This window comes from Pelophylax lessonae (genome assembly GCF_965119305.1).
Source record: "Pelophylax lessonae genome assembly, chromosome: 13".
Lineage (NCBI taxonomy): Eukaryota > Metazoa > Chordata > Amphibia > Anura > Ranidae > Pelophylax > Pelophylax lessonae.
The window spans coordinates 3,286,348-3,313,564 of NC_138780.1; the positions used below are offsets into that span (position 1 = coordinate 3,286,348).

Below are 27,217 nucleotides of genomic sequence, written 5' to 3' on the forward strand. Positions count from 1 at the left end.
GGCGGTTTTCTTCTCTCCGGTTCCCCGGTTCCTCGCTCTCCTCCTGCACGATCTCCTCTTCCTCCTCCGGTCCTATCGGTTGAAGCGGACGGTGCGGCGGTGGATGGGGGAGGGGGCGCTGAGTCTCCCGGGACTCTTCCAGCTTCAGCTCCGCCTCTCCCCGGACTCTCCGCTCCTCCTCTACCGGGACCAGAGAATCTCCTACCGGGAGCTCGATCAGTCCGCCAACCGGAGCGCCAACTCCCTCCGCCCCGCCCTCCCCCCGGGGGCCCCCCCTGTGGCTCTTCTCCTCCCCAGCGCCCCCCCCTTCCTCTCCGCCTGGATCTCCCTCTCCAAACTCGGGGTCACCGCCGCCTTCATCAACACCAACATCCGCCGGGGGGCGCTGAGACACTGCCTGGGGGCCTGCGGGGCCCGGGGGATCATCACCGACCCAGGTCTGTACCGAGGAGCTTACACTCTAATCCCCTCCCCCCATCACCGACCCAGGTCTGTACCCAGGAGCTTACACTCTAATCCCCTCCCCCATCACCGACCCAGGTCTGTACCCAGGAGCTTACACTCTAATCTCACCCCTCCCCCATCACTGACCCAGGTCTGTACCGAGGAGCTTACACTCTAATCCCACCCCTCCCCCATCACCGACCCAGGTCTGTACCCAGGAGCTTACACTCCAATCCCCTCCCCCATCACCGACCCAGGTCTGTACCGAGGAGCTTACACTCTAATCCCCTCCCCCATCACCGACCCAGGTCTGTACCGAGGAGCTTACACTCTAATCCCCTCCCCCATCACCGACCCAGGTCTGTACCCAGGAGCTTACACTCTAATCCCCTCCCCCATCACCGACCCAGGTCTGTACCCAGGAGCTTACACTCTAATCTCACCCCTCCCCCATCACTGACCCAGGTCTGTACCGAGGAGCTTACACTCTAATCCCACCCCTCCCCCATCACCGACCCAGGTCTGTACCCAGGAGCTTACACTCCAATCCCCTCCCCCATCACCGACCCAGGTCTGTACCGAGGAGCTTACACTCTAATCCCCTCCCCCATCACCGACCCAGGTCTGTACCGAGGAGCTTACACTCTAATCCCCTCCCCCATCACCGACCCAGGTCTGTACCGAGGAGCTTACACTCTAATCCCACCCCTCCCCCATCACCAACCCAGGTCTGTACCACAGAGCTTACACTCTAATCCCCTCCCCCATCACCAACCCAGGTCTGTACCGAGGAGCTTACACTCTAATCCCCTCCCCCATCACCAACCCAGGTCTGTACCCAGGAGCTTACACTCTAATCCCCTCCCCCATCACCGACCCAGGTCTGTACCGAGGAGCTTACACTCTAATCCCCCTCCCCCCATCACCGACCCAGGTCTGTACCGAGGAGCTTACACTCTAATCCCCTCCCCCATCACCGACCCAGGTCTGTACCGAGGAGCTTACACTCTAATCCCACCCCTCCCCCATCACCGACCCAGGTCTGTACCCAGGAGCTTACACTCTAATCCCCTCCCCCATCACCGACCCAGGTCTGTACCCAGGAGCTTACACTCTAATCTCACCCCTCCCCCATCACTGACCCAGGTCTGTACCGAGGAGCTTACACTCTAATCCCACCCCTCTCCCATCACCGACCCAGGTCTGTACCCAGGAGCTTACACTCCAATCCCCTCCCCCATCACCGACCCAGGTCTGTACCGAGGAGCTTACACTCTAATCCCCTCCCCCATCACCGACCCAGGTCTGTACCGAGGAGCTTACACTCTAATCCCCTCCCCCATCACCGACCCAGGTCTGTACCGAGGACCTTACACTCTAATCCCCTCCCCCATCACCAACCCAGGTCTGTACCACAGAGCTTACACTCTAATCCCCTCCCCCATCACCAACCCAGGTCTGTACCGAGGAGCTTACACTCTAATCCCCTCCCCCATCACCAACCCAGGTCTGTACCCAGGAGCTTACACTCTAATCCCCTCCCCCATCACCGACCCAGGTCTGTACCGAGGAGCTTACACTCTAATCCCCCTCCCCCCATCACCGACCCAGGTCTGTACCGAGGAGCTTACACTCTAATCCCCTCCCCCATCACCGACCCAGGTCTGTACCACAGAGCTTACACTCTAATCCCACCCCTCCCCCATCACCGACCCAGGTCTGTACCCAGGAGCTTACACTCTAATCCCCTCCCCCATCACCGACCCAGGTCTGTACCCAGGAGCTTACACTCTAATCTCACCCCTCCCCCATCACTGACCCAGGTCTGTACCGAGGAGCTTACACTCTAATCCCACCCCTCCCCCATCACCGACCCAGGTCTGTACCAAGGAGCTTACACTCCAATCCCCTCCCCCATCACCGACCCAGGTCTGTACCGAGGAGCTTACACTCTAATCCCCTCCCCCATCACCGACCCAGGTCTGTACCGAGGAGCTTACACTCTAATCCCCTCCCCCATCACCGACCCAGGTCTGTACCGAGGAGCTTACACTCTAATCCCCTCCCCCATCACCAACCCAGGTCTGTACCACAGAGCTTACACTCTAATCCCCTCCCCCATCACCAACCCAGGTCTGTACCGAGGAGCTTACACTCTAATCCCCTCCCCCATCACCAACCCAGGTCTGTACCCAGGAGCTTACACTCTAATCCCCTCCCCCATCACCGACCCAGGTCTGTACCGAGGAGCTTACACTCTAATCCCCCTCCCCCCATCACCGACCCAGGTCTGTACCGAGGAGCTTACACTCTAATCCCCTCCCCCATCACCGACCCAGGTCTGTACCGAGGAGCTTACACTCTAATCCCACCCCTCCCCCATCACCGACCCAGGTCTGTACCCAGGAGCTTACACTCTAATCCCCTCCCCCATCACCGACCCAGGTCTGTACCCAGGAGCTTACACTCTAATCTCACCCCTCCCCCATCACTGACCCAGGTCTGTACCGAGGAGCTTACACTCTAATCCCACCCCTCCCCCATCACCGACCCAGGTCTGTACCCAGGAGCTTACACTCCAATCCCCTCCCCCATCACCGACCCAGGTCTGTACCGAGGAGCTTACACTCTAATCCCCTCCCCCATCACCGACCCAGGTCTGTACCGAGGAGCTTACACTCTAATCCCCTCCCCCATCACCGACCCAGGTCTGTACCGAGGACCTTACACTCTAATCCCCTCCCCCATCACCAACCCAGGTCTGTACCACAGAGCTTACACTCTAATCCCCTCCCCCATCACCAACCCAGGTCTGTACCGAGGAGCTTACACTCTAATCCCCTCCCCCATCACCAACCCAGGTCTGTACCCAGGAGCTTACACTCTAATCCCCTCCCCCATCACCGACCCAGGTCTGTACCGAGGAGCTTACACTCTAATCCCCCTCCCCCCATCACCGACCCAGGTCTGTACCGAGGAGCTTACACTCTAATCCCCTCCCCCATCACCGACCCAGGTCTGTACCACAGAGCTTACACTCTAATCCCACCCCTCCCCCATCACCGACCCAGGTCTGTACCCAGGAGCTTACACTCTAATCTCACCCCTCCCCCATCACTGACCCAGGTCTGTACCGAGGAGCTTACACTCTAATCCCACCCCTCCCCCATCACCGACCCAGGTCTGTACCAAGGAGCTTACACTCCAATCCCCTCCCCCATCACCGACCCAGGTCTGTACCGAGGAGCTTACACTCTAATCCCCTCCCCCATCACCGACCCAGGTCTGTACCGAGGAGCTTACACTCTAATCCCCTCCCCCATCACCGACCCAGGTCTGTACCGAGGAGCTTACACTCTAATCCCCTCCCCCATCACCAACCCAGGTCTGTACCACAGAGCTTACACTCTAATCCCCTCCCCCATCACCAACCCAGGTCTGTACCGAGGAGCTTACACTCTAATCCCCTCCCCCATCACCAACCCAGGTCTGTACCCAGGAGCTTACACTCTAATCCCCTCCCCCATCACCGACCCAGGTCTGTACCGAGGAGCTTACACTCTAATCCCCCTCCCCCCATCACCGACCCAGGTCTGTACCGAGGAGCTTACACTCTAATCCCCTCCCCCATCACCGACCCAGGTCTGTACCACAGAGCTTACACTCTAATCCCACCCCTCCCCCATCACCGACCCAGGTCTGTACCCAGGAGCTTACACTCTAATCCCCTCCCCCATCACCGACCCAGGTCTGTACCGAGGAGCTTACACTCTAATCCCCTCCCCCATCACCGACCCAGGTCTGTACCGAGGAGTTTACACTCTAATCCCCTCCCCCATCACCGACCCAGGTCTGTACCACAGAGCTTACACTCTAATCCCACCCCTCCCCCATCACCGACCCAGGTCTGTACCCAGGAGCTTACACTCTAATCCCCTCCCCCATCACCGACCCAGGTCTGTACCGAGGAGCTTACACTCTAATCCCCCTCCCCCCATCACCGACCCAGGTCTGTACCGAGGAGCTTACACTCTAATCCCCTCCCCCATCACCGACCCAGGTCTGTACCCAGGAGCTTACACTCTAATCCCCTCCCCCATCACCGACCCAGGTCTGTACCGAGGAGCTTACACTCTAATCCCCTCCCCCATCACCGACCCAGGTCTGTACCCAGGAGCTTACACTCTCATCCCCTCCCCCATCACCGACCCAGGTCTGTACCGAGGAGCTTACACTCTAATCCCCCTCCCCCCATCACCGACCCAGGTCTGTACCGAGGAGCTTACACTCTAATCCCCTCCCCCATCACCGACCCAAGTCTGTACCACAGAGCTTACACTCTAATCCACTCCCCCATCACCGACCCAGGTGCTGACACTCTAATCCCCTCCCCCATCACCGACCCAGGTCTGTACCCAGGAGCTTACACTCTAATCCCCTCCCCCCCCATCACCGACCCAGGTCTGTACCCAGGAGCTTACACTCTAATCCCCTCCCCCATCACCGACCCAGGTGCTGACACTCTAATATCCCCTCCCCCATCACCGACCCAGGTCTGTACCCAGGAGCTTACACTCTAATCCACTCCCCCCATCACCGACCCAGGTCTGTACCCAGGAGCTTACACTCTAATCCCCTCCCCCCCCATCACCGACCCAGGTCTGTACCCAGGAGCTTACACTCTAATCCCCTCCCCCATCACCGACCCAGGTGCTGACACTCTAATCCCCTCCCCCATCACCGACCCAGGTCTGTACCCAGGAGCTTACACTCTAATCCCCTCCCCCATCACCGACCCAGGTCTGTACCCAGGAGCTTACACTCTAATCCCCTCCCCCCATCACCGACCCAGGTCTGTACCCAGGAGCTTACACTCTAATCCCCTCCCCCATCACCGACCCAGGTGCTTACACTCTAATATCCCCTCCCCCATCACCGACCCAGGTCTGTACCCAGGAGCTTACACTCTAATATCCCCTCCCCCATCACCGACCCAGGTCTGTACCCAGGAGCTTACACTCTAATCCCCTCCCCCATCACCGACCCAGGTCTGTACCAAGGAGCTTACACTCTAATCCCCTCCCCCATCACCGACCCAGGTCTGTACCACAGAGCTTACACTCTAATCCCCTCCCCCATCACCGACCCAGGTCTGTACCCAGGAGCTTACACTCTAATCCCCTCCCCCATCACTGACCCAGGTCTGTACCGAGGAGCTTACACTCTAATCCCCCTCCCCCCATCACCGACCCAGGTCTGTACCGAGGAGCTTACACTCTAATCCCACCCCTCCCCCATCACCGACCCAGGTCTGTACCCAGGAGCTTACACTCTCATCCCCTCCCCCATCACCGACCCAGGTCTGTACCGAGGAGCTTACACTCTAATCCCCCTCCCCCCATCACCGACCCAGGTCTGTACCGAGGAGCTTACACTCTAATCCCACCCCTCCCCCATCACCGACCCAGGTCTGTACCGAGGAGCTTACACTCTAATCCCACCCCTCCCCCATCACCGACCCAGGTCTGTACCCAGGAGCTTACACTCTCATCCCCTCCCCCATCACCGACCCAGGTCTGTACCGAGGAGCTTACACTCTAATCCCCCTCCCCCCATCACCGACCCAGGTCTGTACCGAGGAGCTTACACTCTAATCCACTCCCCCCATCACCGACCCAGGTCTGTACCCAGGAGCTTACACTCTAATCCCCTCCCCCCCCATCACCGACCCAGGTCTGTACCCAGGAGCTTACACTCTAATCCCCTCCCCCATCACCGACCCAGGTGCTGACACTCTAATCCCCTCCCCCATCACCGACCCAGGTCTGTACCCAGGAGCTTACACTCTAATCCCCTCCCCCATCACCGACCCAGGTCTGTACCCAGGAGCTTACACTCTAATCCCCTCCCCCCATCACCGACCCAGGTCTGTACCCAGGAGCTTACACTCTAATCCCCTCCCCCATCACCGACCCAGGTGCTTACACTCTAATATCCCCTCCCCCATCACCGACCCAGGTCTGTACCCAGGAGCTTACACTCTAATATCCCCTCCCCCATCACCGACCCAGGTCTGTACCCAGGAGCTTACACTCTAATCCCCTCCCCCATCACCGACCCAGGTCTGTACCAAGGAGCTTACACTCTAATCCCCTCCCCCATCACCGACCCAGGTCTGTACCGAGGAGCTTACACTCTAATTCCCTCCCCCATCACCGACCCAGGTCTGTACCACAGAGCTTACACTCTAATCCCCTCCCCCATCACCGACCCAGGTCTGTACCCAGGAGCTTACACTCTAATCCCCTCCCCCATCACCGACCCAGGTCTGTACCACAGAGCTTACACTCTAATCCCCTCCCCCATCACCGACCCAGGTCTGTACCCAGGAGCTTACACTCTAATCCCCTCCCCCATCACTGACCCAGGTCTGTACCGAGGAGCTTACACTCTAATCCCCCTCCCCCCATCACCGACCCAGGTCTGTACCGAGGAGCTTACACTCTAATCCCACCCCTCCCCCATCACCGACCCAGGTCTGTACCCAGGAGCTTACACTCTCATCCCCTCCCCCATCACCGACCCAGGTCTGTACCGAGGAGCTTACACTCTAATCCCCCTCCCCCCATCACCGACCCAGGTCTGTACCGAGGAGCTTACACTCTAATCCCCTCCCCCATCACCGACCCAGGTCTGTACCGAGGAGCTTACACTCTAATCCCACCCCTCCCCCATCACCGACCCAGGTCTGTACCGAGGAGCTTACACTCTAATCCCACCCCTCCCCCATCACCGACCCAGGTCTGTACCCAGGAGCTTACACTCTCATCCCCTCCCCCATCACCGACCCAGGTCTGTACCGAGGAGCTTACACTCTAATCCCCCTCCCCCCATCACCGACCCAGGTCTGTACCGAGGAGCTTACACTCTAATCCACTCCCCCCATCACCGACCCAGGTCTGTACCGAGGAGCTTACACTCTAATCCCCCTCCCCCATCACCGACCCAGGTCTGTACCGAGGAGCTTACACTCTAATCCCACCCCTCCCCCATCACCGACCCAGGTCTGTACCCAGGAGCTTACACTCTCATCCCCTCCCCCATCACCGACCCAGGTCTGTACCGAGGAGCTTACACTCTAATCCCCTCCCCCCCCCCCATCACCGACCCAGGTCTGTACCGAGGAGCTTACACTCTAATCCCCCTCCCCCCCATCACCGACCCAGGTCTGTACCGAGGAGCTTACACTCTAATCCCCTCCCCCCATCACCGACCCAGGTCTGTACCGAGGAGCTTACACTCTAATCCACTCCCCCCATCACCGACCCAGGTCTGTACCACAGAGCTTACACTCTAATCCACTCCCCCATCACCGACCCAGGTGCTGACACTCTAATCCCCTCCCCCATCACCGACCCAGGTCTGTACCCAGGAGCTTACACTCTAATCCCCTCCCCCCCCATCACCGACCCAGGTCTGTACCCAGGAGCTTACACTCTAATCCCCTCCCCCATCACCGACCCAGGTGCTGACACTCTAATCCCCTCCCCCATCACCGACCCAGGTCTGTACCCAGGAGCTTACACTCTAATCCCCTCCCCCATCACCGACCCAGGTCTGTACCCAGGAGCTTACACTCTAATCCCCTCCCCCCATCACCGACCCAGGTCTGTACCCAGGAGCTTACACTCTAATCCCCTCCCCCATCACCGACCCAGGTGCTGACACTCTAATCCCCTCCCCCATCACCGACCCAGGTCTGTACCCAGGAGCTTACACTCTAATATCCCCTCCCCCATCACCGACCCAGGTCTGTACCCAGGAGCTTACTCTCTAATATCCCCTCCCCCATCACCGACCCAGGTCTGTACCAAGGAGCTTACACTCTTATCCCCTCCCCCATCACCGACCCAGGTCTGTACCGAGGAGCTTACACTCTAATCCCCTCCCCCATCACCGACCCAGGTCTGTACCGAGGAGCTTACACTCTAATCCCCTCCCCCATCACCGACCCAGGTCTGTACCACAGAGCTTACACTCTAATCCCCTCCCCCATCACCGACCCAGGTCTGTACCCAGGAGCTTACACTCTAATCCCCTCCCCCATCACCGACCCAGGTCTGTACCCAGGAGCTTACACTCTAATTCCCTCCCCCATCACCGACCCAGGTCTGTACCCAGGAGCTTACACTCTAATCCCCTCCCCCATCACCGACCCAGGTCTGTACCACAGAGCTTACACTCTAATCCCCTCCCCCATCACCGACCCAGGTCTGTACCCAGGAGCTTACACTCTAATCCCCTCCCCCATCACTGACCCAGGTCTGTACCGAGCAGCTGACACTCTAATCCCCTCCCCCCCCCCTATCACCGACCCAGGTCTGTACCGAGGAGCTTACACTCTAATCCCCTCCCCCATCACCGACCCAGGTCTGTACCACAGAGCTTATACTCTAATCCCCTCCCCCCATCACCGACCCAGGTCTGTACCGAGGAGCTTACACTCTAATATCACCCCTCCCCCCATCACCGACCCAGGTCTGTACCGAGGAGCTTACACTCTAATCCCCTCCCCCCCATCACCGACCCAGGTCTGTACCGAGGAGCTTACACTCTAATATCCCCTCCCCCATCACCGACCCAGGTCTGTACCGAGGAGCTTACACTCTAATCCCCTCCCCCCATCACCGACCCAGGTCTGTACCCAGGAGCTTACACTCTAATCCCCTCCCCCCATCACCGACCCAGGTCTGTACCGAGGAGCTTACACTCTAATCCCCTCCCCCCATCACCGACCCAGGTCTGTACCCAGGAGCTTACACTCTAATCCCCTCCCCCATCACCGACCCAGGTCTGTATCACAGAGCTTACACTCTAATCCCCTCCCCCATCACCAACCCAGGTCTGTACCACAGAGCTTACACTCTAATCCCCTCCCCCATCACCGACCCAGGTCTGTACCGAGGAGCTTACACTCTAATCCCCTCCCCCCCATCACCGACCCAGGTCTGTACCCAGGAGCTTACACTCTAATCCCCTCCCCCATCACCGACCCAGGTCTGTACCACAGAGCTTACACTCTAATCCCCTCCCCCATCACCGACCCAGGTCTGTACCCAGGAGCTTACACTCTAATCCCCTCCCCCATCACTGACCCAGGTCTGTACCGAGCAGCTGACACTCTAATCCCCTCCCCCCCCCCTATCACCGACCCAGGTCTGTACCGAGGAGCTTACACTCTAATCCCCTCCCCCATCACCGACCCAGGTCTGTACCACAGAGCTTATACTCTAATCCCCTCCCCCCATCACCGACCCAGGTCTGTACCGAGGAGCTTACACTCTAATATCACCCCTCCCCCCATCACCGACCCAGGTCTGTACCGAGGAGCTTACACTCTAATCCCCTCCCCCCCATCACCGACCCAGGTCTGTACCGAGGAGCTTACACTCTAATATCCCCTCCCCCATCACCGACCCAGGTCTGTACCGAGGAGCTTACACTCTAATCCCCTCCCCCCATCACCGACCCAGGTCTGTACCGAGGAGCTTACACTCTAATCCCCTCCCCCCATCACCGACCCAGGTCTGTACCCAGGAGCTTACACTCTAATCCCCTCCCCCATCACCGACCCAGGTCTGTATCACAGAGCTTACACTCTAATCCCCTCCCCCATCACCAACCCAGGTCTGTACCACAGAGCTTACACTCTAATCCCCTCCCCCATCACCGACCCAGGTCTGTACCGAGGAGCTTACACTCTAATCCCCTCCCCCCCATCACCGACCCAGGTCTGTACCCAGGAGCTTACACTCTAATCCCCTCCCCCATCACCGACCCAGGTCTGTACCACAGAGCTTACACTCTAATCCCCTCCCCCATCACCGACCCAGGTCTGTACCGAGGAGCTGACACTCTAATCCCCTCCCCCATCACCATCTTATATCTGGAGAGCGGTGATGTCACTCTGTATAATATATCTTATATCTGGAGAGCGGTGATGTCACTCTGTATAATATATCTTATATCTGGAGAGCGGTGATGTCACTCTGTATAATATATCTTATATCTGGAGAGCGGTGATGTCATTCTGTATAATATATCTTATATCTGGAGAGCGGTGATGTCACTCTGTATAATATATCTTATATCTGGAGAGCGGTGATGTCACTCTGTATAATATATCTTATACCCGGGTAGTGATGATGTCACTCTGTATTATATATTCGGAGAGTGATGATGTCATAGTAGGTTATTATATACATTGTTTCTCTCTGATCAGAGCTGTTTGAGGCGGTGCGGGAGATCCTCCCCGATGTGCGGGGGATGGGGATCACGGTGTGGGTGTTGGGTCCCGGAGATTACCCCGATGATGTCATCAATCTCCAGGCTCTGATGGAGGCGGCCCCAGACACGCCCCCGCCTGCAGAGCTGGGCGTGGTGAAGAATCCCATGGACACCGCCATCTGCATCTTCACCTCCGGGACCACAGGTGAGTCCATGATGGCGGGCGAGAGACTGAGCGACCCATTTGATTGGCTGCTTGGGGTGTGGGTGGAGTTTTCATCGTCCTGGCAGCTCATTGGCTTATCTGTTTCCCTCTTCAGGGTTGCCCAAAGCGGCTCGGATCAGCCACCTGAAGACCCTGATGTGCTCCGTCTTCTACCAGCTGTGCGGAGCGACCTCCGATGACGTCATCTACATGTCTCTGCCACTCTACCACAAGGCGGGGGCCCTGCTGGGATTCGGGGGCTGCATCGGCGTCGGTAAGTCCACGGGGGGGGGGGGGGGGTCCAGCATTTCCAAGGGGGTCATAAATAATCGCCGTCACTGGTGTAATATGTACAGTGCGTCCAATTTAATTTCCTGTGATCATCAGCTCCATCTAGTGTTCATTATGAGGTATCAGCTTGTAGCATCGTACTCAAAAAGACTTGAGGCCAAAGGGGCTTCACCAAAGTATTGGTGAGATAGAGGAACCACCATGGGGTAGAGGAACCCACCATGGGGTAGAGGAACCCACCATGGGGTAGAGGAACCCACCATGGGGTAGAGGAACCCACCATGGGGTAGAGGAACCCACCATGGGGTAGAGGAACCACCATGGGGTAGAGGAACCACCATGGGGTAGAGGAACCCACCATGGGCTAGAAGAACCCACCATGGGCTAGAGGGACCACCATGAGGTAGAGAAACCACCATGGGGTAGAGGAACCCACCATGGGGTAGAGGAACCACCATGGGGTAGAGGAACCACCATGGGGTAGAGGAACCCACCATGGGCTAGAAGAACCCACCATGGGCTAGAGGGACCACCATGAGGTAGAGAAACCACCATGGGGTAGAGGAACCCACCATGGGGTAGAGGAACCCACCATGGGGTAGAGGAACCACCATGGGGTAGAGGAACCCACCATGGGCTAGAAGAACCCACCATGGGCTAGAGGGACCACCATGAGGTAGAGAAACCACCATGGGGTAGAGAACCCACCGTGGGCTAGAGGATCCACCATGGGCTAGAGGATCCACCATGGGGCTAGAGGATCCACCATGGGGCTAGAGGATCCACCATGGGGCTAGAGGATCCACCATGGGGCTAGAGGATCCACCATGGGGCTAGAGGATCCACCATGGGATTAGAGGATCCACCATGGGATTAGAGGATCCACCATGGGATTAGAGGATCCACCATGGGCTAGAGGATCCACCATGGGGCTAGAGGGACCCACCATGGGGCTAGAGGGACCCACCATGAGGTAGAGAACCCACCATGGGGTAGAAGAACCCACCATGGGCTAGAGGGACCACCATGAGGTAGAGAACCCACCATGGGGTAGAGGATCCACCATGGGGGTAGAGGATCCACCATGGGGCTAGAGGATCCACCATGGGGCTAGAGGATCCACCATGGGGCTAGAGGATCCACCATGGGGCTAGAGGATCCACCATGGGATTAGAGGATCCACCATGGGATTAGAGGATCCACCATGGGATTAGAGGATCCACCATGGGATTAGAGGATCCACCATGGGATTAGAGGATCCACCATGGGCTAGAGGATCCACCATGGGGCTAGAGGGACCCACCATGGGGCTAGAGGGACCCACCATGGGGCTAGAGGGACCCACCATGGGGCTAGAGGGACCCACCATGGGGCTAGAGGGACCCACCATGGGGCTAGAGGGACCCACCATGGGGCTAGAGGGACCCACCATGGGGTTAGAGGCACCACCATGGGGTTAGAGGCACCACCATGGGGTTAGAGGCTCCACCATGGGGTTAGAGGATCCACCATGGGGTTAGAGGAACCACCATGGGGTTAGAGGAACCACCATGTCAGAGCACAAACCAAGCCATGAAGTCCAAGGAATTGTCTGTAGACCTCGGAGACAGGATTGTATGGAGGCACAGATCGGGGGAAGGGTACAGAAACATTTCTGCAGCATTGAAGGTCCCAATGAGCACAGTGGCCTCCATCATCTGTAAATGGAAGAAGTTTGGAACCTCCAGGACTCTTCCTAGAGCGGCCGCCTGGCCAAACTGAGCGATCGGGGAGGAGGGTCTTAGTCAGGGAGGTGACCAAGAACCCGATGGTCACTCTGACAGAGCTCCAGCGTTTCTCTATAGAGAGAGGAGAACCTTCCAGAAGAACAATCATCTCTGCAGCACTCCACCAATCAGGCCTGTATGGGTGTGGCCAGACGGAAGCCACTCCTCAGTAAAAGTCACATGACAGTCCGCCTGGAGTTTACCAAAAGGCACCTGAAGGTCTCTCAGACCATGAGAAACAAAATTCTCTGCTCTGATGGAACAAAGATTGAACTCTTTGGCCTGAATCTGTACTGTGAAGCATGGTGGTGGCAGCATCAGACTGTGGGGATGTTTTTCAGTGGCAGGAACTGGGAGACTAGTCAGGATTGAGGGAAAGATGAATGCAGCAATGTACAGAGACATCCTTGATGAAAACCTTCTCCAGAGCACTCTGGACCTCAGACTGGGGTGAAGGTTCACCTTCCATTAGGACAATACCACGATATGAACACTAGATGGCGCTGATGATCACAGGAAATTAACCCTTGAGATAAATGTATTATTTCCCATGATCCTCTGACTTCTCTCTGGTCCTCAGGGGCGTCGCTGGTCCTGAAAGAACGCTTCTCCGCCAGCCAGTTCTGGAACGACTGCCGCAAGTACAACGTCACCGTCTTCCAGTATATCGGGGAGCTGTGCCGATACCTCACCAACCAACCGCAGGTACCTCGCCGTCACTCTCTGTAACTCCTCCCCTCTCACTTTTCTATTGGTCCTTTCTTGTGGGTTTCTCTCCACAGCTGTACAATCAGTGACTCTTCTGCGTTCCCCCCCCCCCCCCCATATCACAGGGCTTGACAAATCCCAGGTCGCCATGGCGACAGGAAAGTGGGTGCTGGCGCCGGGGCCCACTATGGCAGGTGCCTCCATGGGGAGGAAAGCGGACAAACTCCTCCCCTTCTTGTTGCTGGCCCGGAAGTGACGTCACATGCTGACACTTTCCCCACCCATCGAAGGCGGGGATAGAATGTAATGCAGCGCAATCACCAATCCATTCAGTGGAGCCCAGAGGAGGCATTGGGGGTCTCTTAGACCCGGGGGGGTCTCATTAAAGAGTCACCAAAAAAAATAATCACATACAGGGGGCTTTTTGTCCCTTATGTGATGGGGAAAAAAAACAAAAATCAATTTGTAAAAAAGTAGTAAAAATTTAGTTACAAAATAAATAAAATTGTAAAAAATTACTTACACCCAATCACATAAACCCCCCCCCCAAAAAAAAAAAGAAATGTATTTTTAAAAATTTAGTAAAAAAAAAAACTTGTAAATTAAAGTTACACCAAATCACATAAAATCCCCCCCCCCAAAAAAAAAATGAAGTTAAAAATAAAATGTAATTTTAAAAAAATTGTAAAAAAAAAAATTTAGTAAAAAAAAAAAAATAAAAATTGAAAAAAATTATAGTTACGCCCAATTACATAACCCCCCCCCTTCCTCCTCCCCCAAAAAAAGTTTTAAAAAAAATGTAATTTTAAAAAATTAGTAAAAAAAATTCGTAAAAATTAAAAAAAAAAAGTTAAAAAATTTGTTACACCCAATCACATAACCCCCCCCCCCCCCAAAACAAAATTTAGGCCTTCCCACCCCCACAAAAGTAAATGCACGTGGCGGGCACCTGTGTCGCATATCGCCGCTCACGCCGGAGCGAGAGCGATATTTCCAGCACCTGACCTCCTCCGTAATGCTATACTGATGACCTATAGGGAGCTTTTAAAGCGCCCCCTATGGAAAATATAGTGTACTGACATTTGTCGCCATTTCACGGGCGCACGTAAATTTAGGGTTTGACATGTTGGGTATCTATTTACTCGGCTTTAATATTTTATTTTAAAAAATTGGTAATTTATTGCGCTTTTATGCCCCCTAAAATTTAACTTTTAATGTTTTTTACCTTTGCAGTTATATTGCGTGTCTTAAAAAAATTGGAACTACAGCAATTATATTCTCTAGGGTCTCTGCTTTCAGAAACATATCCTGTTTTGGGGATTTTATGTCATCTACAATTATTTTTTAAATGTGTGCAAAAAAAAAAAATTGCAAAAAACATCTCTAGGAGTGAAGGGAACATTTTATTTATTTATTTATTTATTTATTTATTTATTTATTTTTTTTAATAGAAGTGAACAAAAAAAAAATCACCAGGAAAATACAAATTAAATGGAGGCTGATTAGAGTTAATTAAGGGTTAATAAGGGGTTAGGAGGAACATTTAATAAAAAAAAAAAAAAATAATTTGAAAGACTCTGGTGAAGGGGACATGTTGTTATTTTTCCACCTATCAGATTTGTTAAAAAAAAAAAAAAAAAATCTGGCTCCTAACTTGCCCTCTCACCGCTCCATCGTACGAGATTCCTCTTCGCTTACCATCCAAGCAAACCTCTGTTGAGACAGTTGCTGATTTATTTGCACATTATCAAAAAATATTGTTTAGCCTAATAAAAAAAATATATAATTTTATTTTTAATTTTTCTGTATCAATGCTTCATATTCATGATTTCCCACCAGTAGGTGGCGTTCTTGTCTAATTTTATTTATTTACCAGGCTAATCTAAACTAATCTGCTGAATAAATCAGTATCCTCAATCAGTGTGTTTGTGTGTGTGTGTATATATATATATATATATATATATATATATATATATATATATATATATATATATATATAATATAATATTTTTAACAGAAACCCTAGAGAAAAAAATGGCGGTCTTTGCAATTTGTTATGTCACAATGAAAAATAATACAATACAATAAAATACATTTTAATTAATATTAACGGAAGAAAACAATATATAACCGACATTTTTTGATAAAAAAAATTTTTTATTATTATATTTAATTTTTTTTTTTTTAACACTGTCCCCTTTTTAATTATTTTTTTTTTTCAATCACTTGCATCTCTAATAAAAAAAAAAGTTTTATACAAGCTCTCTTCGGGCTGGTACTGATCCCCTATAATCCTCCACAAATTTTCACCTTCAACATCCCTTCTGTTGGAGATGTGGATTTGCACCCCGATCCCTACTAACATATGTGGTGACCCCGTCCGAAAATAGAAGAATTGTGGAAAGCGATGCATGGGGACATCACTAAGATAAGCGCCTTCACCCCTGACTTTACCCCGGCACAATGCTTGCTGCATCATTCTTCCCTTCCACTCCTTCCCTTCCCTTCCCTTCCACTCCTTCTCCTTCCCCCTTACCTTCCCTTCCACTCCTTCCCCTTCCCTTCCACTCCTTCCCCTTCCCTTCCACTCCTTCTCCTTCCCCTTCCACTCCTTCTCCTTCCCCTTCCACTCCTTCCCCTTCCACTCCTTCTCCTTCCCCTTCCACTCCTTCTCCTTCCCCTTCCACTCCTTCCCAAACCTTCCCTTCTCTTCCACTCCTTCCCAAACCTTCCCTTCTCTTCCACTCCTTCCCAAACCTTCCCTTCTCTTCCACTCCTTCCCAAACCTTCCCTTCCCTTCCACTCCTTCCCAAACCTTCCTTTCCCTTCCACTCCTTCTCCTTCCCCCTTACCTTCCCTTCCACTCCTTCCCCTTCCCTTCCACTCCTTCCCCTTCCCTTCCACTCCTTCCCCTTCCCTTCCACTCCTTCCCCTTCCACTCCTTCCCCTTCCACTCCTTCCCCTTCCACTCCTTCCCCTTCCACTCCTTCCCAAACCTTCCCTTCTCTTCCACTCCTTCCCAAACCTTCCCTTCTCTTCCACTCCTTCCCAAACCTTCCTTTCCCTTCCACTCCTTCCCCTACCCTTCCCTTCCACTCCTTCCCCTACCCTTCCCTTCCACTCCTTCCCAAACCTTCCCTTCCCTTCCACTACTTCCCAAACCTTCCCTTCCACTCCTTCCCCTACCCTTCCCTTCCACTCCTTCCCAAACCTTCCCTTCCCTTCCACTACTTCCCAAACCTTCCCTTCCCTTCCACTCCTTCCCCTACCCTTCCCAAACCTTCCCAAACCTTCCACTCCTTCCCAAACCTTCCACTCCTTCCCCTACCCTTCCCAAACCTTCCCTTCCACTCCTTCCCAAACCTTCCCTTCCCTTCCACTCCTTCCCCTACCCTTCCCAAACCTTCCACTCCTTCCCAAACCTTCCACTCCTTCCCAAACCTTCCACTCCTTCCCAAACCTTCCCTTCCACTCCTTCCCTTCCACTCCTTCCCAAACCTTCCCTTCCACTCCTTCCCAAACCTTCCCTTCCCTTCCACTCCTTCCCCTACCCTTCCCAAACCTTCCCTTCCCTTCCACTCCTTCCCAAACCTTCCCTTCCACTCCTTCCCCCTACCCTTCCCTTCCACTCCTTCCCAAACCTTCCCTTCCACTACTTCCCCTACCCTTCCCAAACCTTCCCTTCCCTTCCACTCCTTCCAAAACCTTCCCTTCCACTCCTTCCCAAACCTTCCCTTCCCTTCCACTTCTTCCCCTACCCTTCCCAAACCTTCCCTTCCCCTCCTTCCCAAACCTTCCCTTCCACTCCTTCCCAAACCTTCCCTTCCCTTCCACTCCTTCCCAAACCTTCCCTTCCACTCCTTCCCAAACCTTCCCTTCCCTTCCACTCCTTCCCAAACCTTCCCTTCCCTTCCACTCCTTCCCAAACCTTCCACTCCTTCCCAAACCTTCCCTTCCCTTCCACTCCTTCCCCTACCCTTTCCAAACCTTCCCTCCCCCCCCCTTCCCTTCCCCCTCCTTCCCCTTCCCAAACCTTCCCTTCCCCCTCCTTCCCCTTCCCTTTCCCCCTCCTTCCCCTTCCCTTTCCCCCTCCTTCCCCTACCCTTTCCCCCTCCTTCCCCTTCCCTTTCCCCCTCCTTCCCCTTCCCTTTCCCCCTCCTTCCCCTTCCCTTTCCCCCTCCTTCCCCAAACCTTTCCCCCTCCTTCCCCAAACCTTTCCCCCTCCTTCCCCAAACCTTTCCCCCTCCTTCCCCAAACCTTTCCCCCTCCTTCCCCAAACCTTTCCCTACCCTTCCCAAACCTTCCACTCCTTCCCCAAACCTTTCCCTTCCCTTCCCCCTCCTTGCCCTTCCCAAACCTCCCCTTCCCAAACCTTCCACTCCTTCCCCTTCCCTTCCACTCCTTCCCCTTCCCTTCCATCCACTCACCATACACTTGTAGGGTTATTTCTCTCCATATAGATGACCTCCATTCTGGTCCCTTCATTTCTTACTTGGACACCAAAACCACAACCAAACCCAACTACAGGAGAGCTTCACCCATCCCCCGATAACCCGATCTCACCCCAACTTCCATCTTCTACCACCGGACTCCCAATCCCTTCCCACCCCGGGGGGAGGGGCGACACCGACACCAGATTATTCCCATATGGAGTTCACGGTTTTGTTTATTATTCGCAGCGCATAATAAAATAATTCTGGAAATGAATCCTTCTACAGTATATTACTTTATTTCTTTATCTCTCTGTAATTTATTATAAAAACCTAATAAAATTATTGGAAAAGGAAAAAAAGGTTTTATTTTAAGTTTTTTTTTTTTTTTTTTTTTTTTTTTTTTTTTTTTTTTTTTTTTTTTTTACACTGTCCCTTTTTTAATTTTTTTATTTATTCAATTTTGTTTTTCAATCACTTTTTCCCAATAAAAAATGTTTTATTTTTTTTTATTTTAAATTTTTTATATTTACTGTCCCTTTTTTTTTTTTTTACTTTGTTTTACTCATAATGGGAAAAAAAAAGGTTTATTCATTTGTTAACTTTTTTTATTTTTACAGTGTCCCTTTTTTTTAAATTTTAAAATATTTTTGTTTTAATAACTTTTATTCTTAATAAAGTTTTATTTATTTTTATTTTATTTTTTTTCATTTTCACACTGTCCCCTTTAATTGTTTTTAATTTTGTTGTATTCACTTTTTCCTAATAAAAAATTGTTTTTATTTATTTTTTGTTTACACTGTCCCTTTTTATTTATTTTTTTTACATTTTGTTTTGATCACTTTTATTCCTAATTTAAAAAAAAAGAGTTTTTTATTATTTATTTTACTTTTCTTTTTTTTTTTTTTTTCTCTCCCATACTTTTTTTTTTTTTACATTTTCTTTTGATTACTTTTATTCCTTTCATTATTAGTTATTTTATTAAAATGTTGTCATTTTTTACACTCATTTATTTTATATTCCTTTTATTCCTATAACAAGAAATGTAAGCATCCATTTTAATAGAGATAAGGATGGCCAGTCCTCTTTATATAGTATTTTTATTTAGGAATAAAAGTGATCAAAACAAAATGAAGAAAAAAAAAAAATGAAAAGGGACAGTGTAAAATAAAAAAATAAAATGAATAATAAAACAGTTTTTTCTATAAGATCCCAAATCTCTCCTCTACCTTGGAAAGCCTGAGATAAAAAAAAAAAAAAAAAACATCCATTGTTTTTTAATTAGGAATAAAATGGATTAAAAAAAAAAGTTAAAAGACAGTGTAAAAATGAAAAAAAAATTAAATAATAAAACATTTTTATATAAGACCACAAATTTCTCCTTTACCCTGGAAAGCCTGAGATGGAAAAAAATACATTGTTTTTTAGTTAGAAATAAAAGTGATAAAAAAAAAAAAAATTAAATTTAGGAATAAAAGTGATTAAAACAAAATTAAAAAAATAAATTAAAAGGGACAGTGTAAAAATAAAACAATTTAAATTAAAAAAAAAATTAAATTAGGAATAAAAGTGATCAAAACAAAATTAAACATTTTTTTTTTAAAAAAAGGACAAAATGAAAATAAAAAATAAAACATTTTTCTATAAGACCCCAAATCTCTCCTCTACCCTGGAAAGCCTGAGATAAAAAAAAGTAATACATATATCTCTGCTTTCCAGGAAAAAATGGTGGGTGCAGGAAGTAACGCAGTGACGTCACTTCTGACCTCCCAGGGTCATAGAGATGACTGGGGACCATCCGGTATATGACCAGCTCTATGGAAAACCTCCCAGATTGTATCTCTGGTTTCCCGATCGCACAGGAGCAGCGCCGGTGGTCGGCGGATGCTGGTGGGAAGGCCCCTCCCACTGCCTGTAAAAGCTTTTCAGCAGCTTATCAGCCACTAGGAAGGATTTTAACAAGAGAGGGAATTGTTGGCTGAAGAGATAAATACCGGGACGATGTCTGCAGCTGCGCCCATCGTCCCCGTATAACCACTTCAACCCTAAGGACCTCATATGAGCTCCTACGGGTGGGAAGTGATTAGTAGCTGAGATTATACACACACAGCTGAACCCCCTCCCTGTTCTGTACGGCTCCCCATAGACATTCAATGAGAGAGAGACGGTCTGCAGGGAAGCAGCTTTTGCTCTGATCGGTGTCACTGATAAGGTTTATATAAACGGTGAGAGCTGATTGGCTGAGAGATCCCCCCCTTACCTTCTCCTTTGTGGCGCAGAGCGACGGCGAGAGGAACCACAAGGTGCGCCTGGCAGCGGGCAGCGGGCTCCGCCCCGACGTCTGGAAGGATTTCACTCGCCGATTTGGGAACATCAAAATCTTTGAGACGTACGGCCTGACCGAGTTCAACATCAGCTTCTTCAACTACACCGGGACCCCCGGCGCTGTCGGCAGAGGGACCTACCTGTACAAAGTAAGTGTCCCACCTCATGGGAGCAATGCTCTGCAGATCTCCAGAGAGTTCAATGGTGGAATAATCTGCAGAAAATCTCAATATGGATGTCGGGAGGGGGAGGGATCGATGCTCTGCAGATCTCCAGAGAGGTCAGTGGTGGAATAATCTGCAGAATATATCAATATGGATCTGTCAGGAGGAGGGAGGGGACGGAGCGATGTTCTGCAGATCTCTGAGGAGTCCTGTACTGTCATTGGTTAATGATCTCTGATTTCTCTTTATGTAGCGGTTCTGCCCGTTTGATCTCATCCGCTTCGATACGCAGGAAGGGGAGCCAATCAGGGACTCGAAGGGGCGGTGTCAGCGCACAAGTGCAGGTAAATCTAAAGCTTTCTTGCAACTATGGCAACAGTACTCTCTGCTCCTGTGATTGGTTCACGTACAGGCTGATGCATGAAATGCGGCATCCCCAGCCGAGCCCCCGAATGTACCGCGGCATCCCCAGCCGAGCCCCCGAATGTACCGCACCGGTAGTGTTACCTGCAGAGGGGGTCACTTGTCCAGTGTGCTAAACCCGGTGGACCTTCATTGCTCTCTCTCTCTCTTCCCCGCAGGAGAGACGGGTCTCCTGGTTTCGCCGGTCACCCCGATGTCGCCATTCTTGGGGTACGTTGGCAGCCGGGAGTTGTCGGAGAAGAAGTTGCTGCGGGATGTGTTCCGGAAGGGGGACTGTTACTTTAACACGGGGGATCTGATGGCGCAAGACCACCTCGGCTTCGTCTACTTCCGGGACCGGACGGGCGACACCTTCAGGTGCTGAGACGCTTCTTCTCCCAATATCCAACCAGGATTGAAGGCGGGGTCAAATGCTCTCCAATGGAATGTAACCAGTTTGAGATCACCTCAGTGGCCATGGAAGGTGGTGAGGGTGGAGACTTCCCTTTTGCAGAATGACAGCCGGGGCGGTATGACGTCCTTCAGAACGGACCGCTGGTGTGTGCTGATTGGCTGTGAGCTGTGTCCCTTGAATACAGCCTATCACTGATCAGTGAAGGAGGTGAAAGTGCCTGGTATTGGGGGGGGGGGCGGCAGGAAGGAGGTGAAAGCTCCCAGGTATTGGGGGGGGGGTTAAAAGTGGCCAGTATTGGGGGAGGGGGGCAGGAAGGAGGTGAAAGCGGGCGTTATTGGGGGGGACAGGAAGGAGGTGAAAGCGGCCGGTATTGGGGGGGGGTGGGGGCAGGAAGGGGTGAAAGCGGCCGGTATTGGGGGGGGGGCGGGTAGGTAGGAGGTGAAAGCGCCTGGTATTGGGTGGGGGGGCAGGAAGGGGGTGAAAGCGGCCAGTATTGGGGGGGGGGGCAGGTAGGGGGTGAAAGCGGCCAGTATTGGGGGAGGGGGGCAGGAAGGAGGTGAAAGCGGGCGGTATTGGGGGGGAGCAGGAAGGAGGTGAAAGCGGCCGGTATGGGGGGGGGGGGGCAGGAAGGGGTGAAAGCGGCCGGTATTGGGGGGGCAGGAAGGAGGTGAAAGCGCCTGGTATTGGGTGGGGGGCAGGAAGGGGGTGAAAGTGCCCAGTATTGGGGGGGCAGGAAGGGGGTGAAAGCGGCCGGTATTGGGGGGCAGGAAGGGGGTGAAAGCGCCCAGTATTGGGGGGGCAGGAAGGGGGTGAAAGCGGCCGGTATTGGGGGGGCAGGAAGGGGTTGAAAGTGGCCCGACCTTGGGGGGGCAGGAAGGGGTGAAAGCGGACGGTATTGGGGGGGGGCAAGAAGGGGGTGAAAGCGGACGGTATTGGGTGGGGCAGGAAGGGGGTGAAAGCGGACGGTATTGGGGGGGGGGGGCAGAAAGGGGGTGAAAGCGCCCGGTATTGGGGGGAGCAGGAAGGGGGTGAAAGCGGCCGGTATTGGGGGGGGCAGGAAGGGGGTGAAAGCGCCCAGTATTGGGGGGGGCAGGAAGGGGGTGAAAGCGCCCAGTATTGGGGGAGCAAGAAGGGGTTGAAAGTGGCCGACCTTGGGGGGGGGGGGCAGGAAGGGGTGAAAGCGGACGGTATTGGGGGGGCAGGAAGGGGGTGAAAGCGCCCAGTATTGGGGGGGGGGGGGCAGGAAGGCGGTGAAAGCGGCCAGTATTGGGGGGAGCAGGAAGGGGTGAAAGCGGCCGGTATTGGGGGGGTGAGCAGGAAGGGGGTGAAAGCGGCCGGTATTGGGGGGGGCAGGAAGGGGGTGAAAGCGCCCAGTATTGGGGGGGGGGGCAGGAAGGGGGTGAAAGCGCCCAGTATTGGGGGGGCAGGAAGGGGGTGAAAGCGGCCGGTATTGGGGGAGCAGGAAAGGGTTGAAAGTGGCCGACCTTGGGGGGGGGGGGGCATGAAGGGTGTGAAAGCGGACGGTATTGGGGGGGGCAGGAAGGGGTGAAAGCGGCCGATATTGGGGGGGGGGCAGGAAGGGGTGAAAGCGGCCGGTATTGGGGGGGCAGGAAGGGGTGAAAGCGGCCGGTATTGGGGGGGGCAGGAAGGGGTGAAATCTCCCGGTATTGGGGGGGGGGTAGGAAGGGGTGAAAGCAGCCGGTATTGGGGGGGGGGGAGGTAGGAAGGGGGTGAAAGCAGCCGGTATTGAAGTGGTTAGATCCTCTGAAAGGGTGCAAAGACAGGTTTTTGTGTTGATGTTGCAGGTGGAAGGGGGAAAATGTCGCCACCACGGAGGTGTCGGAGATCCTGAGTGGGCTGGACTTCCTCCAGGAGGTCAACGTCTATGGTGTGACCGTTCCAGGTGGGTCTCCAGTAATGTTCTGTACTCCCCATACCTCTGTGGGTTGTTGTTGGTCATCCTTGCCCTCATCTCTGGTGTCTTCCTTCTGTAGGATATGAAGGTCGGACGGGAATGGCGGCCATCACTGTGCGTCCCGGTAACCAGCTGGATTTGGATGGCGTCTTCTCCCATGTGATGGAGTTTCTTCCGTCCTACGCCCGTCCGCGCTTCCTGAGAGTCATGGTGGGTGACAATAAATATATCTGCCGGGTTTTTTTTTAATGTAGTGCCAAATTATGGTGATGGGGGGGGGGGGGGTTCATGGGTTGAAGGCCAAGTGTTGAGTCTCCATCTTTATCTTCTAAATTCCACTGGACACCTTTTTTCGAGGCTTCAAACACTTTCAGCCCAAGCTTTTTCTTTAAAAGTTTAAATACATATTTTGTGCTAGAAAATTACTTTAAAAAAAAATAAATAAATATATATACATTTTTTTTTTTTTTTTTAAGCAAACACCCTAGAGAATATATATATATCCGGCACTATATGTATCTTTCTTCTACAGGGAAGTCCGTATACGTGTCAGGGAGTGGCAGCAGTTTTAAGATGAGATTTTTATTTGTTTTATCCTGGAATTCTACCTCAAATTTCACTCCTATATCTCGGAGGTCCTTCACTGTGTGACATGGAGCTGCCATGTTTGATTGTCCTCCATAGAACCTAAGCTTTGGTGATCATCATGTCTGATGTTCCTTCTTCTCTCCCCAGGATCATGTGGACCTCAACTTTGGAGGTCACCATGTATGATCTTTCTTTCTGTCCAGGAACACATGGGCCTCGGCTTTGCTGCTCGCCATGTCTTATCTTCTCTCTTCTCTCTCCAGGAACTTGTAGACCTCAGCTATGGTGGTCACCATGTCTGATCTTTCTTCCTCTCCAGGAACACATGGTCCTCAGCTTTGGTGATCACCATGTCTGATCTTTTCTCTGCAGAAATACAGACCTCAGCTTTGGTGGTCACCATGTCTGATCTTCTGTTCTTCTCCAGGAACATGTGGACCTTAGCTTTGGTAGTTACCATGTCTGATCTTCTCTCTTCAGGAACACGTAAACCTCAGCTATGGTGGGCACCATGTCTGAACTTTCTTCCTCTCCAGGAACACATAGACCTCAGCTTTGATGGTCTCCATGTCTGATCTCTTCCTCTCCAGGAACACATGGGCCTTAATTTGGTGGTCACCATTTCTGATCGTCCCTCTCCAGGAACACATAGACCTCAGCTTTGGTGATCACTACGTTTTATCTTCTTTCTTCCTCTCTAAGAACATGTGGACCTCAGCTTTGGTGGTCACCATGTTTCATCTTCTCTATAGAAGCAATTTCACTGCTATATGTCAGAGGTCCATCACTGTGTGTCTGGCGCTTGCCATGTTTCATTGTCCTAGATAAATTCTAGACTTTGGTGGTGACATATTTGATTATCTCTCTTCAGGAACACTGACCTCTGCTTTGGTGGACACCATGGCTGATCATGTCTGTCTGGGAATATGTAAACCTCAGCTTTGGTGGTCACTATGTCAAATCATCTTTCTTTTCTCTTCAAGAACATGTGGACCTCCGCTTTAGTGGTCCCTGTGTTAGATCTTCTTTTCTCTCTCCGGGAACACATGGACCTCAGCTTTGGTGGTCACCATGTCTGATCTTCTCTCTCCAGGAACACATGGACCTCAGCTTTGGTGGTCACCATGTCTGATCTTCTCTCTCCAGGAACACATGGACCTCAGCTTTGGTGGTCACCATGTCTGATCTTCTCTCTCCAGGAACACATGGACCTCAGCTTTGGTGGTCACCATGTCTGATCTTCTCTCTCCAGGAACACATGGACCTCCGCTTTGGTGGTCACCATGTCTGATCTTCTCTCTCCAGGAACACATGGACCTCAGCTTTGGTGGTCACCATGTCTGATCTTCTCTCTCCAGGAACACATGGACCTCAGCTTTGGTGGTCACCATGTCTGATCTTCTCTCTCCAGGAACACATGGACCTCAGCTTTGGTGGTCACTATGTCTGATCTTCTCTCTCCAGGAACACATGGACCTCAGCTTTGGTGGTCACCATGTTTCATCTTCTCTTTTCTCTCTCCACACCTGTTTTGAGGCTTTAAATGTCACTGCTATATATCAGAGGTTCATCATAGTATGTCATGGTGCTTGCAATGTTTCATTGTCCTAGATAAATCCTAGGTTTGGTGGTGACATATTTGAAGTTCTCTCTTCAGGAACACTTAGCCCTCTGCTTTGGTGGACACCATGGCTGATCTCTGTCCAGGAATATGTAAACCTCAGCTTTGGTGGTCACTATGTCAAATCATCTTTCTTTTCTCTTCAAGAACATGTGGTCCTCAGCTTTAGTGGTTCCTGTGTTTGATCTTCACTTTTATCTCTCCAGAAACACATGGGCCTCAGCTTTGGTGGTCACCATGTTTCATCTTCTCTTTTCTCTCTCCAGGAACAAGTAGACTTCAACTTTGGTGATCACCGGGTCTAACCTTCTCTAAAGGAACACATACACTTCAGCTTTGGTGGTCACTATATCTGATCTTTTCTCTTCTCTATCTCAGAAACGTGTACTCAAATTTGTTGGCTACCATGTTTGATCATCTCTCCCCAGGTACACATGGCCATCAGTTTTGGTGGTCACCATGTTTGATCATCTCTCCCCAGGTACACATGATAATCAGTTTTAATGGTCACCATGTTTGATCATTTCTCCCCAGGAACACATGATCATCAGTTTTGGTGGTCACCATGTTTGATCATCTCTCCCCAGGTACACATGATCATCGGTTTTAATGGTCACCATGTTTGATCCTTTCTCTCTGGGACTATGTGGACCTTAGCTTTGGTGGTCACCAGGTCTGATTTCTCTCCTTTCTCTCCAGAAACACATAGACCTTAGTTTTGGTGCTCACCGTGTCTAATCTCTCTTCTCTCTCCAGGAACACATTGAGACCACCGGAACTTTCAAACAGCAGAAGCAACAATTGGTTAAAGATGGGTTCTCACCACTGATCATCTCGGATCCCCTCTATCTCCTGGATGAAGGCTCTCAATCCTATCGTCCACTTACAGAAGACCTTTACTCACAGATCGTATCTTCAGAATTCAGAGTTTAAGTGACTGCAGTTTTTTTAACCGAAGCTTCTTCTATCTGATAGGGTTCCTCAGGGACCGCAACTCTACAAAGGCAAAACAACCACTGACAGTTTAGGACAACCTAATCTCATTCTAGTTTGGTAACACGGAGTTTCAGCAGCTGAGGTTGGGTTGGATGGTCCATACTTCGATCTTAGTCATAACGCTGTATCTCAAGTGCCTTAATTCTTCCAGACATTCCGGGAATCGGTGTGATGGACAATTGGCGCCTTTTGGTTAGCGGATGATACGGGAATGAAGGGGGGAAATGTCGCCATTTTTATACAATCACATTTCACAAGGCTACAGGGTGGAAACTTTTGTTTTTTGATTATTTTGCCAAAATAGTTTTCTTTCTTTTTTTTTTTTTTATATATTTTTTTTAGAATAGAACTATAGCGGGGGCCAATCAGGAAGCCATGGACTTCTCTTTAACAAATGACATCTGCTGCTAATTTTTTCTTTCCTTCACCGTCTGAGACAAAACCACCAAATTCACCAAAAATGTACACCGATCTCTCCATCGCACAGCCCCTGATTGTTTTTTATAATCTTTTAGATGAGTTAACGCCTTAACAATGAACATTAATGCCGGAATAGTTTTATATTCTTCTATTGGGAAGGGGGCGTGGCCTTATAACCCCCCCGACCATTTCCGACCTTAACCCCCCCGTCCTGGGCACAGGCCCGTATCTGCAGGGTGA

At 51.7% G+C, this 27,217-nt stretch overlaps 1 protein-coding gene across 1 annotated transcript; it reads left to right on the forward strand.

Annotated features, from left to right (window-relative positions):
- Window positions 1-26,511, forward strand: SLC27A3 (solute carrier family 27 member 3). Its single transcript, XM_082242877.1, has 10 exons — window positions 1-437; window positions 10,727-10,936; window positions 11,052-11,210; window positions 13,574-13,698; window positions 20,411-20,605; window positions 20,874-20,964; window positions 21,202-21,400; window positions 23,243-23,340; window positions 23,432-23,562; window positions 26,318-26,511. The coding sequence occupies exons 1-10, from the start codon at window positions 104-106 to the stop codon at window positions 26,492-26,494; spliced, it is 1,719 nt and encodes a 572-aa protein (XP_082099003.1). The 5' UTR covers window positions 1-103; the 3' UTR covers window positions 26,495-26,511.
- Window positions 26,512-27,217: the final 706 nt, after the last annotated feature.